The sequence below is a fragment of the Phalaenopsis equestris genome, unplaced genomic scaffold, assembly GCF_001263595.1.
Source record: "Phalaenopsis equestris unplaced genomic scaffold, ASM126359v1 Scaffold000125, whole genome shotgun sequence".
Classification (NCBI taxonomy): Eukaryota; Viridiplantae; Streptophyta; class Magnoliopsida; order Asparagales; family Orchidaceae; genus Phalaenopsis; species Phalaenopsis equestris.
Genome location: NW_018164567.1, coordinates 373,646 through 400,395, shown reverse-complemented (window position 1 = coordinate 400,395; position 26,750 = coordinate 373,646). Strand labels below are relative to the sequence as shown.

At 35.2% G+C, this 26,750-nt stretch overlaps 1 protein-coding gene across 2 annotated transcripts in view; it reads right to left on the bottom strand.

Annotated features, from left to right (window-relative positions):
- The window catches only part of LOC110021261 (uncharacterized membrane protein At1g06890-like), a 29,870-nt gene extending 10,678 nt beyond the window's left edge, over positions 1–19,192 (bottom strand). The window contains exons 1-3 of one of the 2 annotated variants that reach the window (XM_020719681.1): positions 18,814–19,192; positions 18,569–18,726; positions 16,103–16,287 (exon numbers count right to left, since the gene is read on the bottom strand). In XM_020719681.1, the coding sequence (XP_020575340.1) occupies positions 16,103–16,287; positions 18,569–18,689 (306 nt within the window). In that variant the 5' untranslated portion in view covers positions 18,690–18,726; positions 18,814–19,192. The remainder of the gene's footprint in view (positions 1–16,102; positions 16,288–18,568; positions 18,727–18,813) is intronic. The other variant, XM_020719682.1, reaches the window with a different exon arrangement.
- Between the last annotated feature and the right edge of the window lie 7,558 nt (positions 19,193–26,750).

Below are 26,750 nucleotides of genomic sequence, written 5' to 3'. Positions count from 1 at the left end.
TGCGGCATGTCTTATGATATAAATTATCAAATCAAATTTTTGCTTCCTCTCAAGCTTGTGTATGTTATTTGGATGTGAAATTCTTTGAGCATGATCCAAATCTAGACAATGACTTTCACAGGATATTTCCTGTATTTGATGAAGATTTGAATCTTCCAATTACTCATATTAAGGAGAAGAAAAGACTTGAAACCTTGTCTACTACAGTGCACAAATTCCTAAGGGTTGTTAGGGAGAATGGACTTGTAAAGAAAAAATGAAAGACCCATTGCGATTGGGGTTAATTTAGAACATGCTAAGAGACAATCATCTGCTATGATAGCTCATTATAAACCTAGGCAAGTTCTGCTTGCTGAACATTGGGTCGCGCATTCGAACCTCATGTCTTGACAGAAAAGTAAGCAAATATGGAGGTTAAAAGGTCTTTCTGTCATCGAGGATAGACATAAGGAGCCTTCCAAACTCCTCAACCTAAATAATCGTCATCAATCAGTTAGCCTCTAGCCAAAGCTATTATCAAAGTTTCCTTCATAAAAAGAAGAATATATGCTCTATTCCAGCATGAGTGTAATACTTCATTAGAAATTCTCTTATGATACAAGAATGTATTTTCAAGTTATCATAAAATTTCTCCCCGCAAAACTGAGCATTTTTTTAGTTTATTTGGGTCGACATCATGCTCTAAGCCTAGATCCCCAAAAAGAGCCAAGCGTCATTATGTTACAAGAACGTATTTTCAAGTTATTATGAGGTTTACCCCGCAATGCAAGTGCATTTTTTTTAGTTTATTTGGGTTGACAACATGCTCTAAGCCAATATCCCTAAAAAGACACAAGAGTCGTTATGATAAAACACGGTTTCAAGTTATCATGAACTTTCCTCCTACAAGACATGGGACTTTTTTTAGTTTATTTGAGTCAACATTGTACTCTAAGCCAAGATCCCCAAAAGAACCCAGACGTCGCTAAAATTTGTTTTGCAAGATAGGAGGCATTCTCAATCATCCGGATCAACATCACAGTAAATAACGAGATTTTCACATATGCATACTAAGTATTCAAATTATATTTTTTACATATATGGGGGATAGTCATTTGAGATGATATTGAGATCCAAATCAAAAGTCCATCATCTGGGTTAACATCTCGAGATCCTTATATATATCTACTAAGTATTGAAATTACTGTTTTGTCAAAAAAGGGAGACAATTATTCTAGGTGGTACTAAGCTCTAGGCCAAAAGCCTATCATCTAGGTTGACATTGTCCTCATGGCTGAGATCCCTAGATGCATTATAAACTCAAGTAGTTCCTTTTTGATGGACGAGGGACAAACATTTCGAAGGTGGATTCGAGTTAACATCATGTCCAAAGCTGAGACTATTGAGTGCCCCAAACACTAAAATCTCTTCTTTATCAAACAGAAGACTCATCCTTTTTATAGGTAAATATCAAATTCAAGACCTAGATCCCTAAGACAAAAGGGTCAACAACATGCGTAATACCGAGATCTTCCTCCATTTGGGTTGATAACATACTCATGGTTAAATTGCTAAGTAGCTCGTGTGACATAGCGATTTATGTTAAGATCCGTAGGAAAATGTTCAAGTTATCAATGATAAAGGTGTTTTTCATTTGGCAATCCAAAAAGAACAAGCTCCAAACAAAATATATAAGATGATTCTAAATTTCTAAGTTTCAACTTCAAAACTTGCTAAAATTTAAAATGACAAGCGAGAAAATCTGTGAAAATCTACAAGCTTCGGCGGAGGCCAGACTATACAAGTTTAGGACTTGGACGGAAGCCAGACTCTACAAGCCGAGATGTGGCCGAGTTGTTGGCTTTTCTCTTCACTCAACAAGTCAATATTGTAGTGAAAAACCTTGTTTATCAGTTTGACGACGACAAAGCATAAGATCATTTATTGCCCGAGTCAGGACTCAGATGGAGGCAAGACTTAACCAACCAATATTACGTCGAGTTATTGGCTTTTCTCTTCACTACCATCCAATACTTTAGTGAAGAGCCCCGTTTGTCAGTATAACAACGAGAAAACCATAAGTTTATCCAACTTAACAATGTCAAGCAATTTGATTTCATCAAGTTTTCTAACCTGACCTAAGAGTGGAGGTAAAAATCAAATGAGATGATCCCTGCTTATGGAGACATCAAGCTAGTTTTGATAGGAGCAAATTTCTTCAATAGGTTTGAACAAGCATTAAGCCACGACTAAAGAAATTCTTCTCTTCAATAAGTATGATGAAATATGAAGTATACAACAAAAGAAGCTAACCCAAGCTTTGTATCAGGCCCAAAGATGGCATTCGATTTACTTCGTTCTTAAGATAAAAGGACTGCATATATTTATTTGAGTTGACATTGAGCATTAAGTCGAGATTCTCAAATATATTTAGCTAGCTTTAGTCTTTCCTTGTTATCAAGGTAGGGGTCACTTATTTCATTTGAATTGACATTGAGCACTAGACTGATATTTCCAAATATTTTATTCCTATATTATTTAAGTTGACATTGAGCTTCAAGTCGAGATCCTCAAATATATTCTAAATTTTATCATTTGGGTTAACATCGTGTTGAATGTGAGATCCTCAATTGAATTTTGTACCGCAAAGGTACCAAAATTATACTCTATCAATTTGAGCAAAAATGAGCATATCTTCAAGTAAATTACAGACAAGCCAAAGTCAGAGGTTCAACTCTCAGATTTGTCATAATTCAGGAAGTAAAATGAGAGAGTTTTAAGCTAATAATCTTCAATAGGTTAAGTTGGAGAAGCAATAGTTTGTTTATAACTCAAGTACATGACAAAAGCAGGTCTTGAAGGTCAGACTTAATAAGCTCAAATATGGCTGAGTCACTGACAACTCTCTTCACTTGACAAGCCATAAAAAAGGTCATAGTGAAGAAGCAACTATTTTTTCCATCTAATGATAATAGAGGTCTTACTGAAGTTAATCTAGTTTGAGAAGTTTAGTGATATAAATTTTAAAGTTTTCTTAATTGATTATAGTAAGAAAAAAAAATTGATGGTCCGCACTTACACCCGACAGGTGGAGGGGTTATCAAATTTATTTTGGTAGGATATGATTATGGTTATTCCTAACTCCCCAATAAGTTGAGAAGAATCGAGTAATTGATATCATCAATCCCCACTAGAAGAGGGGTCATCAAATGTAAGTTAGTAGGAGTCAATTTTTAGTTGCTCCTCCCTCTCCCTTACAAGTTATTATGGAAGCCCAACAAAAGCTCCAAGTTGTTCAAAGAAAACATAAGTTGGAAGAAATTATAGAGAACACTTTTAGAAACTCTCTTGTAACACAAGAATACATTTCTAATTGATCATAAAATTTTCCTCAAGACGGGGCATTTTTTTTAGTTTATTTGGGCAGTTGATACAGTGCTGATGCCGAGATCCCTAAATGCGTTTAATCGGATAATGGGCTCCTCATTTGAGATTGACAACAAATTTTTGGATGAGACCTTCAATTACAAGGGTTGACATCATGTCTAACATCGAGATCTCATCCCTTTTGGGTTGACATCGTGCTTCAATGCTGATATCCCAAAATATTTACTTAAGAATTTTGCTATCAAATAAAATGTGTGATATGATTTTTCCCTTTGGTTAACTAAGAATTTGAAGGTTCGACTGAAACGACTTCAAGATTTGCAAGCTTTAACAAGTTAAGTTGGAAAAATGCAAGTTCTACCCCACCTTAAATCTATGGCGCAAGTGGGTCAAAAAGGTCAAACTCAATAAGCCCAAAATATGGCTAAGTCAGTGACAACTCACTTCACTCAACAAGCCACAAAAATGGTCGTAGTAAAAGAGCAAGTTTTTTTTACTCAATAAGCCATAAAAACGCCAGCAGTAGAAGAGCCCCATCTTGTTAGTATGATGACAGGAGTTGTCTAGTTCCCAAACTCATCGAATTTGATGAGTTCAAGTGATCCAAATGTAGGAGACTTTCTCAATAGATTGATGGATTAAAGTTAAATCCAAAAGACAATCTACACTCAAGAAAATAGCCATGCAGTCAAGCTAAAATATTTCCAACCATACAAGCTCCAAAACCTTGTGATATAAGAAAGAAGACTCATAAGTCTTTAAGCTTAAGCCCATTAAGTTGAAGAAGCACAAACTCCTTGTAGTCTAAGTCAAAGTTTCAATAAGGTCCTGAAGATCAGACTCAATAAGCGCAAATATGACCGAGTCGCTGACAACTCTCCTCACTCAACAAGCCATAAAACGGTCATAGTGAAGAAAACCCTGTTTTGCTAGTCAATGAATTTTGAGCTTCAAGCATATTCAATTTGATAAGTTCAAGCGAACTAGATTAAATAAGTTTCCTCAAATAGTCCAAAGGTTAAGGAAAATCAAAGTAATGATCATCGCTCAAAAAAGCATCAAACTGAGCTTGATAATCTGCAAAGGATTGAAGAAGTTATCTCATAAGTTCATTCAAACCCGATGTTAAACTAAGGAAATTAAATCATTAAGTTCGATAAAATACAAAGTTTAGTATTGTTGATTTCTTGCCACTGACTCAACATAAGCTCAAAGGCTAGGTCACTACTATGCATCCTTCAACAAACACCAAAGCACAAGGCTAGGATTGAATGTATGCTCACTCACCTAACAAGTCCATAGAGACAATTTAGGTCAATTCCTTCAACAAGTTCATTAAAGCACAAAGCTAGATCCAAAGGTATGCTTATTCGCCTGACAATTTTGCAGAGACAATTCATGTCAATTCCTTCAACAAGTCCATCAAAGCATAAAGCTAGAACTGAGGGCATGCTCACTTACAAGTCTGTTAAGGCAATTTAGATCAATTCCTTCAACAAGCCCTTCAAAGCACAAAGCTAGGACCGAAGGTATGCTCACTTACCTGACTAGTCTACAGGGACAATTCAAGTCCATTCCTTCAACAAGTCCACTAAAGCACAAAGCTAAGATCGAAGGTATGCTCATTCACCTAACAAGTCCATAGAGATAATTCAGGTTAATTTCTTCATCGAGCACATCACAATAGTAAGTGCAAAGTGCAAAAGACAAGTTCAATCTCTAAGCCAAATAAGTGATAGCAATTGAGAAGCGATGTCAAAGAGAATTGGTCTATAATTCTATAAGCTTGTATATTTAGCTCAAAATTATACTTTGCATTGACATCCAATTAACATTCCTAAAAATCTATAAATTGAAATCCTCAGCATGGTATTCAAATAAGTTTTCGGAGATTCATAAGGTCAATTAGTTTCCAACAAACATAATCTGCTTCAGGCGTGCACTATATTTGTTGGGGGGCATTTGTTGAGTGTCAAATAAACATAAAGAATAAAAAAAATTAAGATAAAATCCCAATTCATTCCATTTTCTGCCTACTGTTACTATTCCCACACATATTTCACCAAGCATTATATCGATCCGCACTATTTCAAAAACAACAACATCCATTCCCTCTCCAAATCAAACTCGCCCAATCTCCTGTCGGGAGCTCGTCGCCTGCGTCCATACCCCTCTCCCAATTTCACCCAAAACCATCGCCTTCGTGACGGAATCCTCGCGATTAGAGCTAACTGGGAAGGCAAGGCCGGATTGCACTATAGAGGCCCCAAACTCCCATATTCCCGTCTATTGTTCCACGTTTCCATTTTCCCAACCCTTGCCAAACAAAGCATACACATCTTCCTCTTCTTTGCTCCAATTTGCACGCTAAAATAAACCCCAAGCCATCGCTCATTAATCCGACTTCTTGTAGCATGCAACTCATCCAATCGAGCATCCATCCTCACTTGACTTCGCTCAAAACCTTTGTCGTCTCCCCCACCCCAATGACCGAAGACCGTTCAAATTCACAAAACCCCAACATACGTGATACAATCCAAGTTCGGTGAAACACTAGCGACTCACGCAAGTATACATGTCATATTAGTAATATTTAGTATAGAGTACCGAATGTCGATCTCACAGAGAATGAGATAAAATCCAATAAAAACAGTTCTAGTTTACAGTTGTTGGACCTAGCTTGAAAATTCTATTCTTTAAAGTTAAATTAAAGTTACTAATCCTGAACAGTTCTGGTGAAAAGTTTCAGTCAAATTGAATCCTATAAACCTAGGCTAAGTGAAGTGTCGAATGCTGGTGCCCAACAGGAACAAATGTCTTCCCCAGCTCCCTTCTGGTGGTACTAATCAGGTAAGAAAATTCAACTAGTGAGTTCCCTACATCCAGTGAACTTTCCAACAAAATCATTTCCTACACGCTAGCGCACTAAACAAAGACTAATATTCCTATTCTCCGAAAGAAATTTCCACCATTACACAAGTTTGCAAGTCACATATAATTCACCAGAACCTAGAATTTCTATTCGTCAATTCAACAGAGAAACAAAGAAAATTAGTTCCCATGCATGCCTCGTAACACAAAATCCACGATTCATTTCATTCAAAACAAACAAATTACAAAGGGTCAAGAAAGGAAAACAAACACAAGAAAGTAGGAAGATGTTCCCTGCTCCTGTTCCTCTCCAACACCGTTAAAAAATTTGCTCACAGAATTCTCTCTAACTTTCACTAAATTGCTCCCTCTCCCACACTCAGAAGAAACCTCGCCAAAGAAGTTGTCTGCTCTAGAATTGAAGAAAAATAAAAAAGAGCCCTTGTCTCCTTCTTGATTATCCTTTTTATACCACTTGCTTCCACCGCTTGATGTTACATCAGACGATTGTGGCTCTCCTCATCAACCGAACAACTTGGAACTGAATCCGACGCCAGAATGCCAATTAACGGCGCATATGCACATGCAAGAACTCGTGCTATAATGAATGGGTGCCCAAGCGCCTATTGCTTGGCGCTTATACGACAGGCACTTTGCTGGAGGACAGGCGCTTTTGCACCCATTACCTGACGCTTAGGCACCAGGTTCTTTATCTCTAGATTTGGGATATATGGGTGCCTATGGGCACATTGCCTGGCGTTGTGGTGCCAGGTTCTCCGGTGGATAAAGTGGAATGAAATTGAGCGCCTATGCGCCTATGCGCCTAAGCCTGACGCTCTCGGGTGGATCAAGGGGAATGAAGTTGAGCGCCTATGCACCCATTGCTTGGCGCCTACGCGCCAGGCCCTCTGGAGAGTGCGGATGTTGCAAGGAGTGGGCGTTATGCACCCATTGCCTGGTGCCTAGCATCAAGCTCTCAGTTCCGCTTCTGTGGATGGCTTTAATTGCGAGGAGTAGGTTCAGAACTTGAAATTCTTTTCATTCTAAATTCACTAGTTATCTGCAGATTACACAAGACATATCTAAAAAAAATATAAAAACGAACAAATAACAGGTAATATTGACAAAAATTAAAACAAGTTATCCCACATAATTTACACATTCAAAACCCCTCAAACTTACATATTATTTGCCCTCAAGTGATTTCAAAATCCAACTTTGATTCATTATTATTTGTATAGTAGTAGGGAGCATTAAATGTTTAAATATCAAAATTGTAAATTAGGTGATTACATAACAATTAAGCAAGATTTTCTTTCAAACAAATATATAGAGGTATACCCAAACATCCTGATTTTTAAAAGAAAATAAAGATTCAACTCCAAATAGAAATCTTAAGACATTTAAGCGAGCTTTGACTATTATAAAATTGATACCACCCTGAAATTTAGTTTTCTGATTAATAATCATCTCAAATTCAAGTTTTCATTTTTATGATTACAAAATTCTTAAATTAAATTAGTGGTTCCTTTAATATTAGAAAAGGAATTGAACCAATTTTAATTAGAACCTCACCTCAAGCTTCTCCCCAAAAGTTCTTGCTAAAGTCCTTTCTTTTAAGTATGAACCTTGATTTTATTTTTATCTTCCTAATTTTTTTTTCTTTTAAATTTCCCGTTTTCTTTCTGTACTGAGGATTACTATATCTAATTTGGCTCTTATGCTGCTTTTGAAACCGAACTCTCCTTCTTGAATTAAATCTCTAATGACCTTCTCACTTAAAAATTATGTGAATTATGAAATGGAACTCAAAATTAATTTTGGCTTTAAGGATTATTAGTTGATTTTTTTATGATTGATTTATCTATTTTATAAGTAATTAAACTTCAAATAAATGTTCAAGAATAGTTAAATAAGTAATCTCTATTCTCTACAATCAGTTGGTAAGAGATAATTTTTCACGTTCAAGATTTCCAGAAATACTTGCCACGTGCCACCAGACTTATATAATTCCTATTTACCAGTTTGAATTAAACTTTTAAAACTGCCTACAATCATTTTAATGTACATATTCCAAGTTAGGTTTTTTTAATAACTTTTTAGGGCACAAATTTATACAATCCTACCCTCCTACCACCCCTTCCCACCTCCAAAAAAAACTTGGCAATCACTAACAGAAGTTATTTCAATGTAGTACAGAAGAGATACTCAACACAACTCAATAAAAAAAATATGCAAGAGAACATAACATGAATGGAACACACAAATGTTTTATTAGAACAAATGAAATCAACACATCAGCACAGTCACTTCAGAGTCTCCTTCTTAATGACTTCTTTCATCAAAGGGTTGAGTCTCCTTTGAGGGTCATCCTTTGGTTAATGGTCCTCGTCCAAATGAATTCTATGCATGCACAACGAATGACTAATCCCATTAATATTTGCTATCGTCCAACCAAAGGCTTTCCAAAAGGTCCTTAGAACTCACATCAACTTTTCTTCATGCAACGCACTAAGTTCAGAAGATATGATTATGGGTAAAGCGGAAGTCTCGCCTAAATAGACACACTTCTAGTGTTTGGGCAAGACTTTCAATTCTAATTCAAGAGGTCCTCAACTGATGACACTAAGGATTTGGAAAAGTTAGTGATATCAAGAAGTTCAAACATATCCCTAAACTACTTCTAAAGGTAAAGTTAATTTATACTTAGAGTCTCTATTCTCATCCTTAGTTAGACTTCACTCTATAGGGTCAGCTTTAAAAATTTCCTGAAATTGGCTTCTAACTAGTCATCTACCAGATCTAGCCTAAAGCAAGAATCATCTCTCGAATTTGAGGGGTGCTTAATTGATTTCAAAATATTAAACGTCACCTCTTGATCATTAATCCTCATCATCAATTTCCTATTGTGAATGTCTATCATAGCTCGACCAGTTGCTAGGAAATGTCTGCCTAGAATTATCGGAATCTCCTTATCCTCCATATATAAAACAATAAAGTCCGCTGGGAAGAAAAGAATATCCACTTTCACTAAGACATCCTTTATAACCCTCTTAGGATAAGTAAATGAATGGTCACATGCTAACCTCCTAAAGATGAATAAGGGCATGAGGTTAATACTAACACCTCTATCGCATAGGGCTTCCCCAAAACATTCTCCTATGGCACAGGGAATGGAAAAACTATCAGGGACTTTAAGTTTCTGAGGAAATTTTTTCTGAATAATAGCACCACACTTCTCAAAAAGTTGTACAGTCTCAAAATCTCTTAGCTTACTTTTCTTATTTAAAATATTCTTCAAACTTAATGTAGCTAGACATTTGTTATAAGGCTTCGACAAAGAAAAAATTGGTCGTAATTTTCTTAAACATTTCTAAAAAATCTAGAGAATTGTTGATCCAATTATTATTTTTGAAGCCATTGAGGAAATGGTGGAATTGGACTTTCTACATCCATCCTAGGAGGTGAGGTCGGTCTTCCTAAATCCTTAGAAGGCTTTTCACTAGGCCTTTCGGGCTCAGGATTGACTTCTACTTCTTCAAGTTCCCTTCTAGTTACTTCCTCCAATTCTCTCTCACTCCTCAACTTAATAGCTTTAACATGTTCGTTACTCTTCTCCTTAGTGTTGACTTCTGTGTTACAATAAAGAATTCCTTGTGGTCTATTACTAAGCGAGTTAGCAATCTGCCTCAGTTGATTCTCTCTATTCCTAATAGTTGCAACTTAACTCTGCAGTTGATTCCCCATTTACAACACTATTTCTTCCCAAGGCAACTTCTTATTCTTAAACAACAGGTTTGAGTAAAGTTAGGAGGGTAAATCTGCTTAGACTTTGTGCTACCTCGGTTGCTCCAATTCCCACTAGGATTAACTTGACTAGTTCCCCAATGTTGGTTTTCCACACCTTGGTTACTTTTGTTCCAATTGAAATTAGGGCGATTCTTTCAGCCCGGGTTATAGATATTGGAGTAAAGGTTGTTAAATCTATTGTTTATGGCACTCATGGACTCTATGGGCTACTCACTAGGATCAATTAGTTGTCCATATGAATTCTCTTCTATAATTGGAGATCCTTGCATTGGATTCAAGCTTAATTGATCTAGCATCGTAAAGATAGTCACTATTTGAGTGGTCAAGATAGATAATATATCTGTATCATAAACATTGACTACTTTCCTAAGGTTCACTCTATCCGAAAGCAATTGAAAATTATTCATTATCATCACCTCAATCAATAAATAGGCCTCATCAAAGGGTTTTGAAATCAAGGAACCTCCTGTAGCTGCATCTATGATCGACCTAAGGGATCCTACCAACCTATTATAAAAAGTTTGAATGATCAATCAATCAGGTAATGCGTGATGGGGACAGTTCCTAAAAAACTCCTTAAACCTTTCTCAGGCTTCGTAAATTGATTCTCCATCAAATTGGCTAAAATAGATAATATCTTTGCTAAGTTTGGTTGTTTTAGATGGTGGAAAATTCTTCGCTAAAAATTTATAAGTCAATTTGTTCCATGTTGTGATAAACCCAGGAGCTAAGGAATTAAGCCACATTTTAGCTTTATCCCTCAAAGAGAAAGAGAATAGCTTTAGCCTAATGGCATGGTTGGAGACATCGTTATTGCGAAATTTGATAGATAGTTCTAAAAAGATCGCTAAATGCAATTAGGGCCTTCTGATGGTGTCCCCCTAAACTGGTTATTTTGTACCATCTAAATGGTGATGGGTTTCAATTCAAAAGAGTTGACTTCTACGATGGGAGCATTAATACTTAAGTGAATCTCGTATACCGTAGGGTTTGCAAATTCCCGAAGAGGTCTCCGCATGTCATTATATCCATGGGCATTAGGTTCATTCAGAGGTATGTGTGTCATCTCTCCTAGTTCTTTTTGAATTCTTTTAAATTTTATGATTTTTTTTTAATTGTTCTCCTAACTCAGGGTCGTAGGGTTCAAGGTTTGAATGTCCTTAACTACGCATACACTATTGGGTTAACACATGAAATGACCCTAAGTTAGCAAGAATGGTAACAAAGTACACATGAAAGCACCAATAATAGAGTAAACAATAAACAAACTTAATACAAAGTCAAACAAGAAACAAGTAACAAAAATTTTGCAATTAGTAAAAAAAAACATGATATAAGCGCACAAAATTAATAAGAAACTAACAAGATATTTTTGGACAATTATGAAAAAGAAAAGAAATAAGAAATAATTTACAAATTAGCACAATAAATTTCAATTCGAAGTCCTAAAAGTTCAATTAATTTTTTTCTAATTGGATTTCACCGTCGCTCCCCAGCAACTGCGCCCCAGCAACTGCGCTAAAAACTTGATACGATCCAAGTGTGGTTAAGCACTGACGACTCATATAAGTATACATGTAGAAGAATCAGTAGTATTCAATATAAAGTACCAAATGACAATCCCATAGGGAACGAGATAAAATCCAATATGACAATGTTGTAGCCTAGAGTTGTTGGACATAACCTGAAAATTCAATTCTTTGAGTCTGGTGAGAAGTTTCAGTGAAAGAAGTGCCTCCACCTTGAATTGGATCCTAGAAACCTAAGTTAAGTGAAGTGACGAGTGTTGGAGTCTAACAAGAACAAATGTTTTCCTCAGCCCCCTTTCAGTGGTACTAAACAATTAAGAAATTTTTTCTAGTGAGTTCCTTGCTTCCAGTGAATTTTTTGAGAAAATCATTTCCTACACCTTAGCACTAAACAGAGAAAAATTTCTATTCTCTTGAATCAGCAAATCCCCGACCAGATGATCCGCTCAATATGCTTCCACATCACAAGATTCACAAAAATGTAACCAAAACAAATGGCCAATTTGTATGTAAATGAAGATTAAATGGAGAATTTCCGCCATTAAACAAGTTAACAAGTCACATATAATTCACCAAAATTCAGTTCCTATGCATATCTTGTAACACAAAATCCACAATTCGTTTCAATCAAAACAAAGCAAATTACAAAGGTTCATGAATGGAAAACAAACACATGAATGTTGGAAGATGTTCCCTGCCCCCGTTCCTCTCAAACATTGCTCACAAATTCGCTCACAAAATTCTCTCCAATTCTCACTAAATCGCTTCCTCTCTCATGCTCAAAAGAAACCTCCCCGCAAAAGAAGTTTTGTTTGCTCTAGAATTGAAGAAAAATGCGAGTACTCATCTTCTTCGAGATTATCCTTTTTATACCACTCGTTTCCACTGCTTGATGTTACATCGAACGACTTTGGCTGTTCTTCATCGCCTGAGTTGCTTGGAACTGAATCTGATGCCAGAAAGTCAAGTAATGGCGCATAGGCGCTTGCGGGAACTTGAGCTATAATGAATGAGCATCTAAGCGCCCATTACCTATCGCTCAGGCGCGAAATTCTCTGTCGCTAGATTTCAGATATATTGGCGCCTATGCACCCATTGCCTGGCGCTTAAGCGCAAAGCTCTCAGGTGAATCAAGGGGAATGAACTTGGGCGCTTATGCGCTAAGCCCTCTGGAGAGTGTGGATGTTGCAAGGAGTGGATGCCTATGCACCCATTTCCTGGCTCTTAGGCGCTCGGCCCGCAGTTTTATGTCTATGAATGGAAGGCTTTAAATGCGAGATGGTTCAAAATTTCAAATTGACCTAGAAATTTTGCCTCCATGATTCAACCCCACATATGTGCCTCCATGATTTCTTAATTTGGCTCAAGCCCATCCTCGTAATTTTCTAGTTATAGCATGAATACTTTAAAGAACTTAGGATAATAAACTTTTACTCTTCCTTGACTCTCCTTATCATAGCCCATCCTCGCCTTATCATAGACCATAATTTATCATCTAGAAAGATAGTAGAAGTTTTGCCATATGGCATTCAAAAACCTCTATTGTACTATTCATAATTCACGAGAAAGTATTGTCCAAAATAAACTAAATGCTAACTTCATAGTCACATAAAATGTGTCTGATATATGATGCAAGCATCGTTTCCACATGATGCGAGAATTGAACCGATTCACTAGGTTCAAATTTCTTTGGCCGACTTAGCAATTCCAGCCTCCAAGGCTAACCAACCCCCTTTGACCGCCTCTTTTCCTTAATTAGCATTAATATTATGGTTAATTTTCTTTGGACTTATACACATGTTATGCTTAAACATGGGAACAACTTTTTGGTTTTTGAATTTTATGCAATTTAAATATTATTTATGCTTTTTCCCTGAGTGGAAAGTTGTATCCTCTTATCTTAAGAAAATTGACTGTATCTTGATCAAGAATAGGCGGTGGTTCTTACTCGTCATCTTACATGTCATATCTAGCTGCCAATATAGTCTTTTACGTATTGTTCGCTAAATAGCCGCTCCCGCCATACTATCTTTCCCCAATACCATTTAAATTTCAGATTACCTAACTGATATTGCCTTATATCACTCTATAATTTTTCCTTGATACGTATACAACACATGAGAGTCCTAAACTGGTGTTATTTCATATCAAAGCAAAATTCCAACCCTAAACCTAGATCTTTTCATAAATTCAAACTTTATATTTCAAACCCTAAATCCACACAACCTAATTCTTCTAACACCACCAAAATCATCCTCACAATCATCAACAACCTATCCTGGTTGTAATCTCAAATCATCATTCTACCAAGGAGAAACACCAAAAAAATATTCCTAAGAGAAACCCCAAAAAAATATTCAAAAGCTTAAGGGATATATAGCGAAAAAGCCTTTATTTATAATGTAAGCTCGTTGATTTTGAACAAAGGGAGTACGACGAGGACACAAAAAGTCATTAAAGTAATCACCCAAAGGATAAGATGAAAAGAACCCCTTCCAAAAAGAGGCATCAAATGACAACGAACCAATGACACATTGATTTGACATTGAGGAATGAAATTGCCAAGTAGAACACCCAAGTGTTAGAAACAAACTAACAAATTCAAAAAAAACTAGGACCTTCAAGCAGGGTAACTTGTTGTGAAACAAATTGAAATAGAGGTTTGGGGTCGACTACATGAATCCTTTTTCTCCATTTTGTTCTACTGAGTGTCATATTTTCATTTAATCTAATAGATTAATATCATTTTTAATAAACATGTCGAAGTCTTTTTAGGTTTACCACCACCTTTCATAACATAAGTCGAATCTAAAACATCTACTCTCTTAACAGGATTATCAAATGGTCAGCGTTTAATGTGACCAAACCATCTAAGATGAGCCTCTCTAATCTTGTCCACCACCGAAGCTACACCAATCTTATCACAGATATATTCATTTTTCATTTTGTCTCTAAGTGTCAAGCCACTCATCCACTTAAGCATTCTCATCTCAGTAACACTTAACTTTGTTTTACTCTTCTCTTTTAAAGGCCAACATTATCACCACCATCTTATACATTTTGCTTTCAGTCTAAGCGGTTTTTTTCTATCACAGAATAGGCCCGATGCATTCCTCCACTTCCACCAACCAATTTGAATTCTACCAATAACATCCCCATCTATATCACCGTCAGTTTGAATAAATAGACCCGATATATCTAAAATGATCACACCTTTTAATGATTTGATCTCCATTATTACAACTCCGCCACCACTGCTAAAATTACATTCCATGTATTGAGTTTTAGATCTACTCAAACAAATACCTTTAGACTACAATGTAGACCTCCATAATTCAAGTTTATCCTGAACTCTTTCTAGTCTTATCTACAAGAAGATATCAGCAGCAAAAAGCTACACCAAGGTACATCCTCCTGTAAATGTCTGGTAAGAGCATCCATAACTAAAGCAAAAAGACAAGGGTTTAAAGCCAATCCCTCATGTAATCCAACTAAAATAGGAAAATACTTGGTCAATCCTCCTTCTGTTCGAACACAAGTAACAACTCTAGTATACATATCTTTAATAATTTGAATATAAGTCATACCAACACCTTTTTCCTCTAAAACTCTCTAAAGGTCTTCTCTTGGAACCTTATCATATGCTTTTTCTAAATCAATAAAAATCACATGTAGATCCTCGTTATTCTCTCTATACTTCTCCATCAAACAACTCAATAAATGTATAACTTCCATAGTGGACCTGCCCGACAAAAATCCAAACTGATTATGGGAAATATTTATATTACGTCTTAACCTATGTTCAATTACCCTCTACCATAATTTTAAATTATGACACATCAACTTAATTCCTCTATATATTGCACATTCTTGTGCATCCCCTTTATTTTTAAAAATAGGGATCAAAATACTCTTCCTCCACTCATCAAGCACCTTTTTAGTTTTTAAAATAATATTAAAGAGTTTAGTAAGCCAAGAAACTCTCTCCTAAACATTTTCACACTTCAACTGGTCCTACAGATTTTCCACCCTTATTTTTCTTTAAAAACTCAACTTCTCTTTTCCTAATGTGATGGTAAAAAAAATATTTAATTATTATTAATGATATTAAGATCACTATGATCGATAGTATTTTCAAAAATTTATTGAAAATTTTATCAAATTAGCTCACCCACCTATAATGAATATATTAATTTAAGGTTTTTTTTTATTTCTCTAAGAAAAGCACTTTTCAATTTTCATCTTTAATGCACTTTACTTGAATTAACTGTCTCTCTATTCATAGTATTTCCACATCAAGCCATCAAACAGATCCATAAAACTTTCAAATTGTTGTTCAGCAACACACATCTTATTAGGATCAATTGTAACTTCAGTAAAAATTTAGCTCTACAACAGAAAGAAAGAAGGTTTCAAATAAGATTAATGCAGAGCAACTCCTGAACACAATAGCAGTTGGACACAGTAGTAAAATAATGCTGTAAGAAAAGGTCAAGTAAACTGAGCACAGAGAGATGAAAAAGCACCTGGTAGAATCCAACGGAGTTGAAACCAAGACTTAAATTCAGAAGACCAATGGAGCATCCATTCAGAATTCCAAATCCCATTACTGCCCTTGGATCAAAAGGCTTATGTTCAAACAACTTCATCCGCAGTGCAACATGAAGAGAACAAAAAGTTACCAAAAGGTGCCAGCTTGTCAAGGTCGTGGCTGCAAATCATGTATGGCAATAAAGTAAACTTAAGTCTTAGTTCTAGCATTTCAAGTTGAAATTTGTATTGATACTCTATGTGAGATGATGACTTAGTTAAGAACTACAGAGTCATGCAAGTCCATCTCACCCTGCTTTAATGTAAGTTAGTTAATGAAAACAAAAAAGAAATAAAGCCATTAGCAGCTCATCACAATACACAAGATCATATTTGATACGACAGAATTTTAGCATAAGAAGCTATTTTAAAGCAGCAGTTGTTTTATTGAAGATACATGTATACAACAAATAATCAGAAAATCAGTATATCCGCATTGAATAGATGATGTAACCTAGAACACCATGTACAAACGAACTGTAGCCTAGGTTCTGACTTGTTTGCTTGGTAACTCCATAATTTTTTGCTACAAGGTTTTGAAATATCATACAGTGTACGTGAATACAAGGAAAACAAGTCTAGAGAAAAAAATATGCTATTACAAATAACAATAATACAACCTTACAAGTAATTTTATAAAGCTATAGTTAAAAGTTCAGGTTGTGGATGAATATGAGAAACAACAAACACCAAAATGTCAAAAATACAAGCATAAAAATCCACAGTTGAAAAGAAATATCACCATTCTTTTCAATGCCAATTGAATGCTGACAAGTAGCCACAGTCACCAACAAGCATCAAGAAAATTTAGTATGATTACCTAGCACCATAAAAATTTATGAGCGGATGTCTGCTTATGAGCAGATGTATGCTAAAAGAGTATTATGAAAACTAAGCAAGATTTTTTATTCCAAGAAAAATTGGAGATGAATGTTGCATTAGTCCTTGGATGAGAAAATTAACACAGAAGATTTATGCATGCTACATGAAAGGTAATGTTTCACTCGTGAAGTTAATTAGTTTTGTACGTAAAAGGAAATGCATGAATCTTACCCTTCAGATTATCCTACAGAACATAAGTAATTGATCATTAGCAGTAGCATCCTCTGCTTTCTTCAATAGCCAACTCCCTAGTCAAATTTACAATCCCTTCTTTTAAAAATTTGTATAGGCAGTTGAATCTTTAATAACCAAATCTTTTTGAACACCTTCTGAACATATTAACGTTAGGATTATCTGATATTTAATAAATTCTGACATTTATACGATCTGCGGGACATTGGTCAATACTCACCAAATGTGTCCAAAAAGCATTATTACTTCCACAACATGTCATGAAGTCATTTTACATAATGAGACATTTCCAACAACCTTCCGTTGCACCACACTTAAATTGCTTGTAGCTTCTGATTCTTAAATCAATAAAACAGCAAAAAGCAATCGGCACACCATGAAGGTCTTCTTTATTTATTTTACTTTTTTTAAAATTTTTATTTTTTTTACAAGCATGATAAGTCATGTTCAAATACAAGTTTTAGACAATTGGGTTGTTAAATTTCAAAAACCATTGGTTTTTACCCCCTCTTAAGATTCACAACAGTTTAAAGAATCCTTCCACCATTACCTCTCAAATAGTAGAAAAACCCTAGCACCCCTAATTTATTGGTTACTAACTAGTTGTTATTGATCCTCTAATGCTCTACCTTTGGAGCTAGCATAGATAACTTCCATATTGCACAACCAAAGTAACTCTTTAGTCTGCCCAGCACCTCCCTAATCACCTTTTCTTATTTCCAACCATGCATTCCCAATTCTTTTTCTCTTGTTTTGCTATTTCTCCTTCTTTTTGTACCACTACCCCTACCATAATGCACACGTACAATTGTATCCTTCATAATCCCACCAAGAAAATCATGATGCCAATTTTTATTTCACATCAAAGGCTCCATATCTTGAATTTAATTTCACATGAACATTCACATTATGGAAGCTCATCTTACTGCCCTTACAAATTCATCACCCGTTGTTGCAGTATCAAGGATTCCATTATCCTCTTTTAAAGGATCAAAAGAACTAGCCAGCACAGAATGGTATTCCCATACCAGAGATAAACCACCTCTGCCTCAGGAAATCGCAACATTCTAAGCTGTGACAGGATTAATAAAATCAACAGTATCATAAAACTCTTTCTTTTACTCGTAAAAAAAAAAATCAAACAAACTATTGTTTCTTTCTTTTTCCAGAAACAAAACAAGAAAAAAAAAAGCATGCAATAAGATGAGCCACCTCAATCAATTGGAAATGAACATATGCCACAGTGCAATCAAACATATATAAAACACCAATGCAGTTAATTCGCAGCTATTACAATAGGTTTAAACCCATAATCTAAGACCACTCACCGAACGAAAATCCGAGGGAACTAATAAGAGCCTTGTTGCAGATCACAATTGACACCGAAGAGACCACAGATAGCGATAACGCACCTACCGTGCCAAGCTGAAATCGCTGGCTCTCGCCCATCTCCGCTTCCAGATCTCCAACGCCTCACCCCTGCAATCTAAAACACTCCATTATGATAATCTCCAAACAAAACCAAAACATTCAAAATATCGAATCAGAAATCACTAACAAAAACTAATCCTACCTTATTAAAAACAAAGCGCAAGTCCATTGCGCACCAGAATTGTAAATCTTAGAAAGGATTCCGCCATTTCGAAAGTCCTAGATCTGATCAGGTTCGGAGAGGGGAGAAGAAAACTGCCTTCTTTCTCGAGGTTCAAGAATGAGAATTCTCTTGTTGTTCTTCTCACAATGTTTCCTTCCCCACCGCACTTAAAACAAATTTCTTCGATTTGAAGCGATTCATAGGAAGAGCAGAGGTTGGCAAAGATATCTGACAGTGAAGCAAACAACCTCGACACTGCCCCTCTATTTTTTTATTCTTCTCTGATCCCATATTTATTGTTTTTCTTTATTTATGCCGATGTCGGTGGCATTCAGACCATGGATGACTCTCGATTTCGGGCACTTATTACTATTACTTTTTTAGGGTTTTTAGATAGAAAGCACCCAAAATCAAAATATTGCTTATTACATATCCGGCAAACAAACAGCTACTTACAGGGAAGCACCCAAAACTTGAAAAAATCCCAAAAGAGCACTCTCTAACCCTCGTCTCTTCTTTGTTACCCTCCGCTAGGGATGTCAAAATGACTCGTTATTCGCGAACAACTTGTGTTCTTGTGTTCTGCTCGCTAAGAAGCTCATATTCGGCTCGTTCGCTAAGTTAACGAGTCGAACACGAACAACTAAATATGAATAACACGAACCGAGATTTGTTCATTTATGTTTGGCTCGTTTTGCCTCGAAAGACTACTAATTAATTATATATATATAATAAATTTTTTAAAAATATTACTCATCAAATATATAAATATATATATATATATTTGATGAGTAATATTTTTAAAAAATTTAATGGATTAAGGGTTATAAAGATTTATAATCAATTATAAGAATTAATTAAAAAAAATAGAATAAAAATTATTAAATTAAATTTAAATGATATTTTAATATAAATAATAATTTTTAAATTTTGATGGAGCTCTAGATTTAAATATTTTAACATCTTGTGACCACAAAACCAATATCGTGAAGGGAGCTCTATAAACTAGCCGAACAAGTTACACCCCTGACCTCCGTAGCCCGCATTTTCACTTCCATCGTTATTTCATCTCCCGCGCATCGGTAACCCTCCGTAGCCCGCATTTTCCTACCCTCTGTTATTTCATCTGCCGCGAATATCAAGCGAAGCTCGTCATCTCTCCTTCGCTGGAAGGCTACGGAAAACTCTTCCCTCCTCCGTTGGACAACTGCAGGAGCCTCGCCGAATCGCGGTCTTCCTTCCTCCGTCAGACTACTGTGGACTGCCTCGCCAAATCTCAGAGTACTTCTGTATCCGTCGGACTGCCTCGCTGAATCAGAATGACAAGTTCTTGCTTGTATTTTATTATGTAGCAGTTTTTTTTAATCTTTTCTATTGATGCTTGGTTGTTCTTAATGTTTAACATCATGTCATATATGCGCTTAGCTAATTCAAAAGCGATGGTTTAGGTTTTGTATTTGATTTTATTTATTGCAAAATCAGAGCATCCAAAATTTAATTGTTATTTTGTTCAAGCAGTCCTGCTTAAAGTAGCATAGTGGGGAGTTCTTCATGCCTCATCAAGGGAGCACAAATGGCCTTTGGGATCCTTGTTTTGAATTTTAAATGGATAACTCTACTATTTTTTAAATTTAAAGTTATTATAAGTATAATTTTTGTTCTTTGGTTGTTATTGAGTTGTTTTTTCTTGAGATGATTCAGGCAAGAATTTCATTTAATTTTGCGAAATTGGCTAGAAGGGTTAAGATCATCATAAAATAATTTGTTTCTTTTGTTGTTTACTGAAGTCTATGAGTCAGACTAATGAGTCTTTACTTGTATGGAATTTGAGACTATTTCAGATCAATCTAAGTTGAGATTAGTTCAAAATTCAAGTGAATTCTTATTCACATAAATTCATGTATGTATTTAAATTTGAATTAATGAACACTTGTATCTATTTATTTATATATAATGAATCTATATATGTATGAGTGCTAGTATATATGTTTTTCTACAAAGATTATGTAATGGGAAATAAAAAATGATCAAAATATTCTTAGTTTTGAATTTAGATGGAGTAAAATTTAAATTTAAGGAGCCATATCTAACTTGAATTGAGATAGCAGCGAACCACCTTGTAACTTTACTTAACACGGTGCTATCTCAAGTGAGTTCCTCCGATGTGATTCATATATGTTTGTTTTCACAGGTGTAATTGTAATATTGCACAATATTATATTTTGTGTTTGTTGCTAAAGTAATTATCATGTCTATTTTCATTGGGCTAGCTTGATTTAAATTTCAACTATTTCCATTGGAAGGATTTTTCTAATGATGTTCCAATGATTTACAGATTAATTGTAGTCCACATTTTTCTAATTTTTTTGGCACTAACTATTTTGTAGTTAAATTGCCTTCATTGAGAAGGTTTCACCACTTTTTTAACTCATGGATAGCAATATGGAGCATGAATATGACATAGAGAGAGTGATGTAGCTTATTTGCAAAATTATTATTTTTTACCCGAAGAAAGATGATTGAAATGCTTTAATAACTTATATAACCAATATTTTATTTATTGTAATGCAGTGGCTTTCATTTCAAATTTTAGATATGCAACCTGATGTAAATGAACACTTGCTTATAACTTTTAAATTTGATGGATATTGGACCCAAGTAAAACCAAGAGAGGATGAAGTAATAGGGGCAAGTAACACACTATAAAGATTAAAGAAAATAACTTGAGTCTTCTTTCATTAGAAGAAGAGATTAAAAAGATTTGTGGTTGGCTTAGCGTGCACCGGTTCAAATTATACTAACATATTATTGGAGTTACACCACAGGATTACAAATTACTTGCAAGTGATGATGATGTTCTTGGAATGAGTGGAAGTTCAATGGGAAGAAGTCGGGTTTGGATTGTTGTTATAACTCGAGAAGGTGTGGAAGTGATTATGAACTCACGAGATGCAGTTTCAAGCAATGGCAACAGGGCAATAGGTGTAGTTCCTGCTTCTGACATTTACAATGACAATTTTGGAGATTATGAGTGGTTAGTGTTGTTTTTAGGGATTCTCTTGCTTTCAAAAAATTTCTTCAATCTAGTTTCATTAAGAATAACTTTGGAATAAAAATTCAATCTTGTAACAAATGTCGAGTTATAGCCATATTATCATATAGAGGAGGCCCTTGGAGAGAGCTAGCTTCAGTTATAGCAGATGGGTAATCCTTTGAATTGAGAAAATTATATGGAACTCACTTATAACTCAGGGTGACATGGCAGGGAATAGAGTAACAACTTCATCTCGGGTGCCACAGTAGATTCAAGGTGCTGTTCGGAAGAATCCTAATATTGCTCCAAAAAAACATCAAACATACATTAGAGAATATGCATGAATTATCACTATCATGCATGAAGTTATGAAAGTCACGTGAGAAAGCTCACATTTGCTTTTTTGGATTTGTAGATTATAATTATAGATGTGTGTCTGCGTTACAAGCTGAGTTGATTAGCTGAAATCCAGATTTAATATCACTTACATTTGCAACAGTGTTCATAATTCTCTCCAAAGATTTTATGTAAGTTTTAAAGTTTGCATTAATGGCTTCTTAGCAGGATGCAGACCTCTGATCGGCTTGGATGCATGTCATCTAAAGTTAAAATACTTGAGTGTTTTATTAACTGCAATTCCATTAGATGGTGATAATGATTTATTCACTCTAGCCTTCACAGTTACGAAATCTGAGTTGAAATCCACTTGGAAGTCGTTCTTAGAATGTTTGTCAGCTTCTATTGAATTTGATTTGCAAATTTCGCCTTTATGTTAGACATGAAGAAGGGCTTGAGATAGGCCATTAAAAAAGATTTTCCAAATGCAGAGCATAGAATTTTCTTACTTCATCTTTGGAAGAATTTGAAAATATATTTCATTATAATTATAGCCATAAGGTTGAAAGCCTCGTATGGTTAGCAGCTAATGTCGACACTCAGCCTGAGTTTGATAATAAATTGGCTGAACTTTTTAGTCTCTCCACAAGTACACTTCTACTTACTTGCATTGCCTTACACATGGTACAGAAGTTGTTTTAACATTGAGATTAAAAATCATTACAACACAAAAAACATGTCTAAATCATTTAATTCATTGATTGGAGAAACCTGAAATAATCCAGTTGTTGAATTGGTTGATATGATTAGAGCAATGCTCATGCAACAAAGAGCTCAGAGGAAGAGAGATGTGACTGCTTGGAAAGGGGAATTAGTTCCATATGTTGAAGGCTACATTAGAAACATATCCACAAGTAAAGAGTAGTTCCTTGTAAGGGAATCTACCCACATCGAGCTGAGCTTGAAGGTAGTAATGGTAGACATGAAGTTGATATAAAACTTAAGATATGGACCTGTATAAAATGCATTATTATGGTTTTATATTTATGCTCCTCCACATTTGGGCATGGATACCTCTAGAAGAATGCCCCTACACATACATACATACAACATACATATATATATATGCACATACATACATACTAATGCACACACATAATTAACTACACCCACCTCTCATCTAAGAAAAACAATTAAGCAGTTGTGTCATAGTGACATTCACATATTTTTGTGCAAGTGACCGTGTGTGGCTAAGGCTATTCCTTTGATTTTGATGGGGTCAACATGGTTGGTCCCATCTTAAGGATCTAAGTAAGCTAAACCATGTCACCTTAATATGAACAAAAGTTTTTTTTTTTATTTAAAGTCTAACTACACACATGTATATATGTATAATAAATAAATTTTGGATTTAAGATATTGAACTTATTTATGGTCTAAGTAGCAAATGACTTAGTTTAAACTATATTGAAAATATTATAATAAATAATAACATTTGTAAAATCATGATCTTATGTATGGTCTAGATATCCATAGTGACACATCTTAGATCCCGTAGACCCTTAGTACAATTATATGAGCAAGGTTGTAATGTGATAATTTACATTGAGCAAATGTATAAACCTGAGAACAATATTTATTAACACATTACAACCAAGGGCTAATCTCACATCTACATGGAGACTTACCATTGAAGTATTGAATCTCCAAATTCTGTGTTAATGTCATGTGGCTTCACTAAAAAAGGGTGAAAAAAAATGCCACATACAATGAAAACAACATGGGTGTTTGAGATATGCTCTCAAATACTTGAACAAAAATGTAGAACAAAGAGCAACCCATTAAAAGATTAATGCATATGCATATGATGAATGCATATTAATATGCTAGCTACAAGCTATTTTACATCATGGTAGTTCGTGCTAGATGATAACACTTATACCAGAGGGGGCTGATTGTTCTAGATGCAACTATTATGCAGGGTATGAATAATCATGCTAATTATGAATATTAAGGTAAGTATAAATATCATGCTAAATATTAATGGCTTATCATTTACAAATAACATGATTGGTGTGAATGATCATGCTATGTGAAATGGCAACCTAAATGAGAAGAAACAAGTTAGATGTACACAACCATGCAATGTGATACAGTTATGCTAAATTGCAATATAAATAAGGTGTAAATGACCTTAACAAAGCAGAATTGTTCATGAGAAAATGCAAATGATGTGTTTTTGTTTCTTTTTAAGAAAACTCCGTCTCCAGCTTGTCTATATATTTGTCGTCGTATGATTCCCCTTTCAAAGTAAATACCTCTCTCGGATCATATGAATAATCCAAAGAGGAAAGGAATCAGAAAAGAAAGGATATACAATGAAAATAGGCAAACAAATTTTAAAAAGAAACATGAAAGACTTATATATAGATAATCTTCGTGCGATGGATCGAGAGTATCCAAACACGATCAGATTGAAATACCTCAAAACACGATATCCACGAAGAAAATCCCTACATAAGCCACACATAACCAGGAAACCAAAAATAACTTTTTTTTTTTTGTTATGGGGTCAAGCTCACTCCCAAATGAACATATTCCTTTTATTAATTACATCTTGGAGAATACCCAAGAATACTCTCGATGAATGGAGTATTGCTTAATTATTTGTGATAATCAGAAAATGGGTCACCAAAAGGATGGTTATTTCAACTAGGAGCATCTCACCACCTTAGGAGCCTATATCGAGCCACATGGGATAGGGTAAGTCCCTCAAATCCACTAGTGGATGGTGGCATGTTGATAAGAGAGGTTAGGGAAATAACTAGATCAACTCGATAGGAACATCTCTATGCTTCAAAGCTCACTGGGTCATAAAGGTAGAGGGTGAATCACAGTATCCCAAATGGACAACTTGCTTATTGGAAGTAGGGGTCGTCAATAAGTCATCAATGAAGTTACAAAGGACAATAGTGCTCAACAAAATAAAGGCAGAGTGATCTTAAACATTCTAAGATAGTTAAACCAAGATATTACAGATTTGGCATCCCAAACTATTAGGACCCTAAGTCTATCTAATTGTGAAGGTAATTGATCTAACACAACCAGAGACTCTGTGTCAGCAATCTATGAATTGCGTCGTCCAAGGAAACCTTAGTATCCCTAAGGTTAATAGAAGGAAACTTTAAGTCCTATGACCTATAAAGGTAGAGCTCACGAAGGTAGAACTTACACTTGCCAAATAAATGGGGAAGATGCTACCGAAAAAAGAAAAGACTTACTTCTTGTTTGGGTATGAAAATCTTCTAACACCTTAATCGCACTAATCAACCACTTAAGTAGAAATCTATGTTAGATTAGTCAGGTTGAAGAAGTATAGGGGTTTCTCTTTGACTCATGTAAATATGATGCAGTATCTACCATAATCTTAAACATGGAAGCACTATTAAGTATGATGGGGTGTATAGTCATACATGCGAACCGTTTTAAAACCGATCTAAAGGCCATGCAAAAAAGTAAGTGCAAGTTTTAAAATCTTGAATTACTTTATTCGTAAAATTTTGATTAATCTTAATTCTTTATTATTAGGATTTTGTAGAAAAATTTAGATTTTAGGGCCCTTAAAGAATCTAAATCATACGCATTATTCCCAGACAAAATCCATACCAAAAATGATGAAATTGGCAAAGCACATGCATAGCAATAAAAGAACCAAGATAAGCACAAAAAATATAGAGGACGGTATTGTTGGGTCGTCAATATATTCCAGGAAAATAAGAAAAGCGGTTGGGCTTTGCATATATATATGTTTGGTCCTTGTTTTATATATTAATATAAATTCAGAAATAAGGTATGGGACAAGACCAACTGCTCCTGATACCCGTCATGTGGTTCGATGTGCCATGCATCTCGGAGCTCATGTCCGTGCCTTATTTTTGATACATACTCGATCCTAAGGACTCTATCAAATACATGATAATATAGAAAAAATGACACTACTTGCAGAAAAGATATCACGTGTTAAATCATGCAACACATATGAGCCATGCGTAGCGGGAGAAGCTTAGCAGCACCTACAGAAAATATTAGTCTTTAAATTATTACTTGCTCCTCCCTTTGTGTGTGTGTGTATTTAAACATGACCTACAAGAAAATCACCCCTGATATACTATTGCACATGTTTACACTCAGTAGACACACAATAACACAAGCTAAGTGAGGTATTGCTAGAGCAACCAAACTAGCAAAGAACATTAGTTAGACGTCAAAAAAAACTGCCTAACACCATAATTCTAGCCTATCACACCATCTAACAAAAGTGTCCTAACACAATATCTAAATATACAAAAGGGTACAATGGTAAAGGCTCTTGTATGACTTTAATGGGATCGTCAATTCTGGCCCCGTCCTACGGTTCCAAAGGATCTATAATACGTCACTGAGGTGATGAGACTTTGAAAGGGTGGCCTCACTTATGACCTTACATAATTTTAAAATATGGTAGATAGCATTACATGTATATATATATATATATATATATATATAT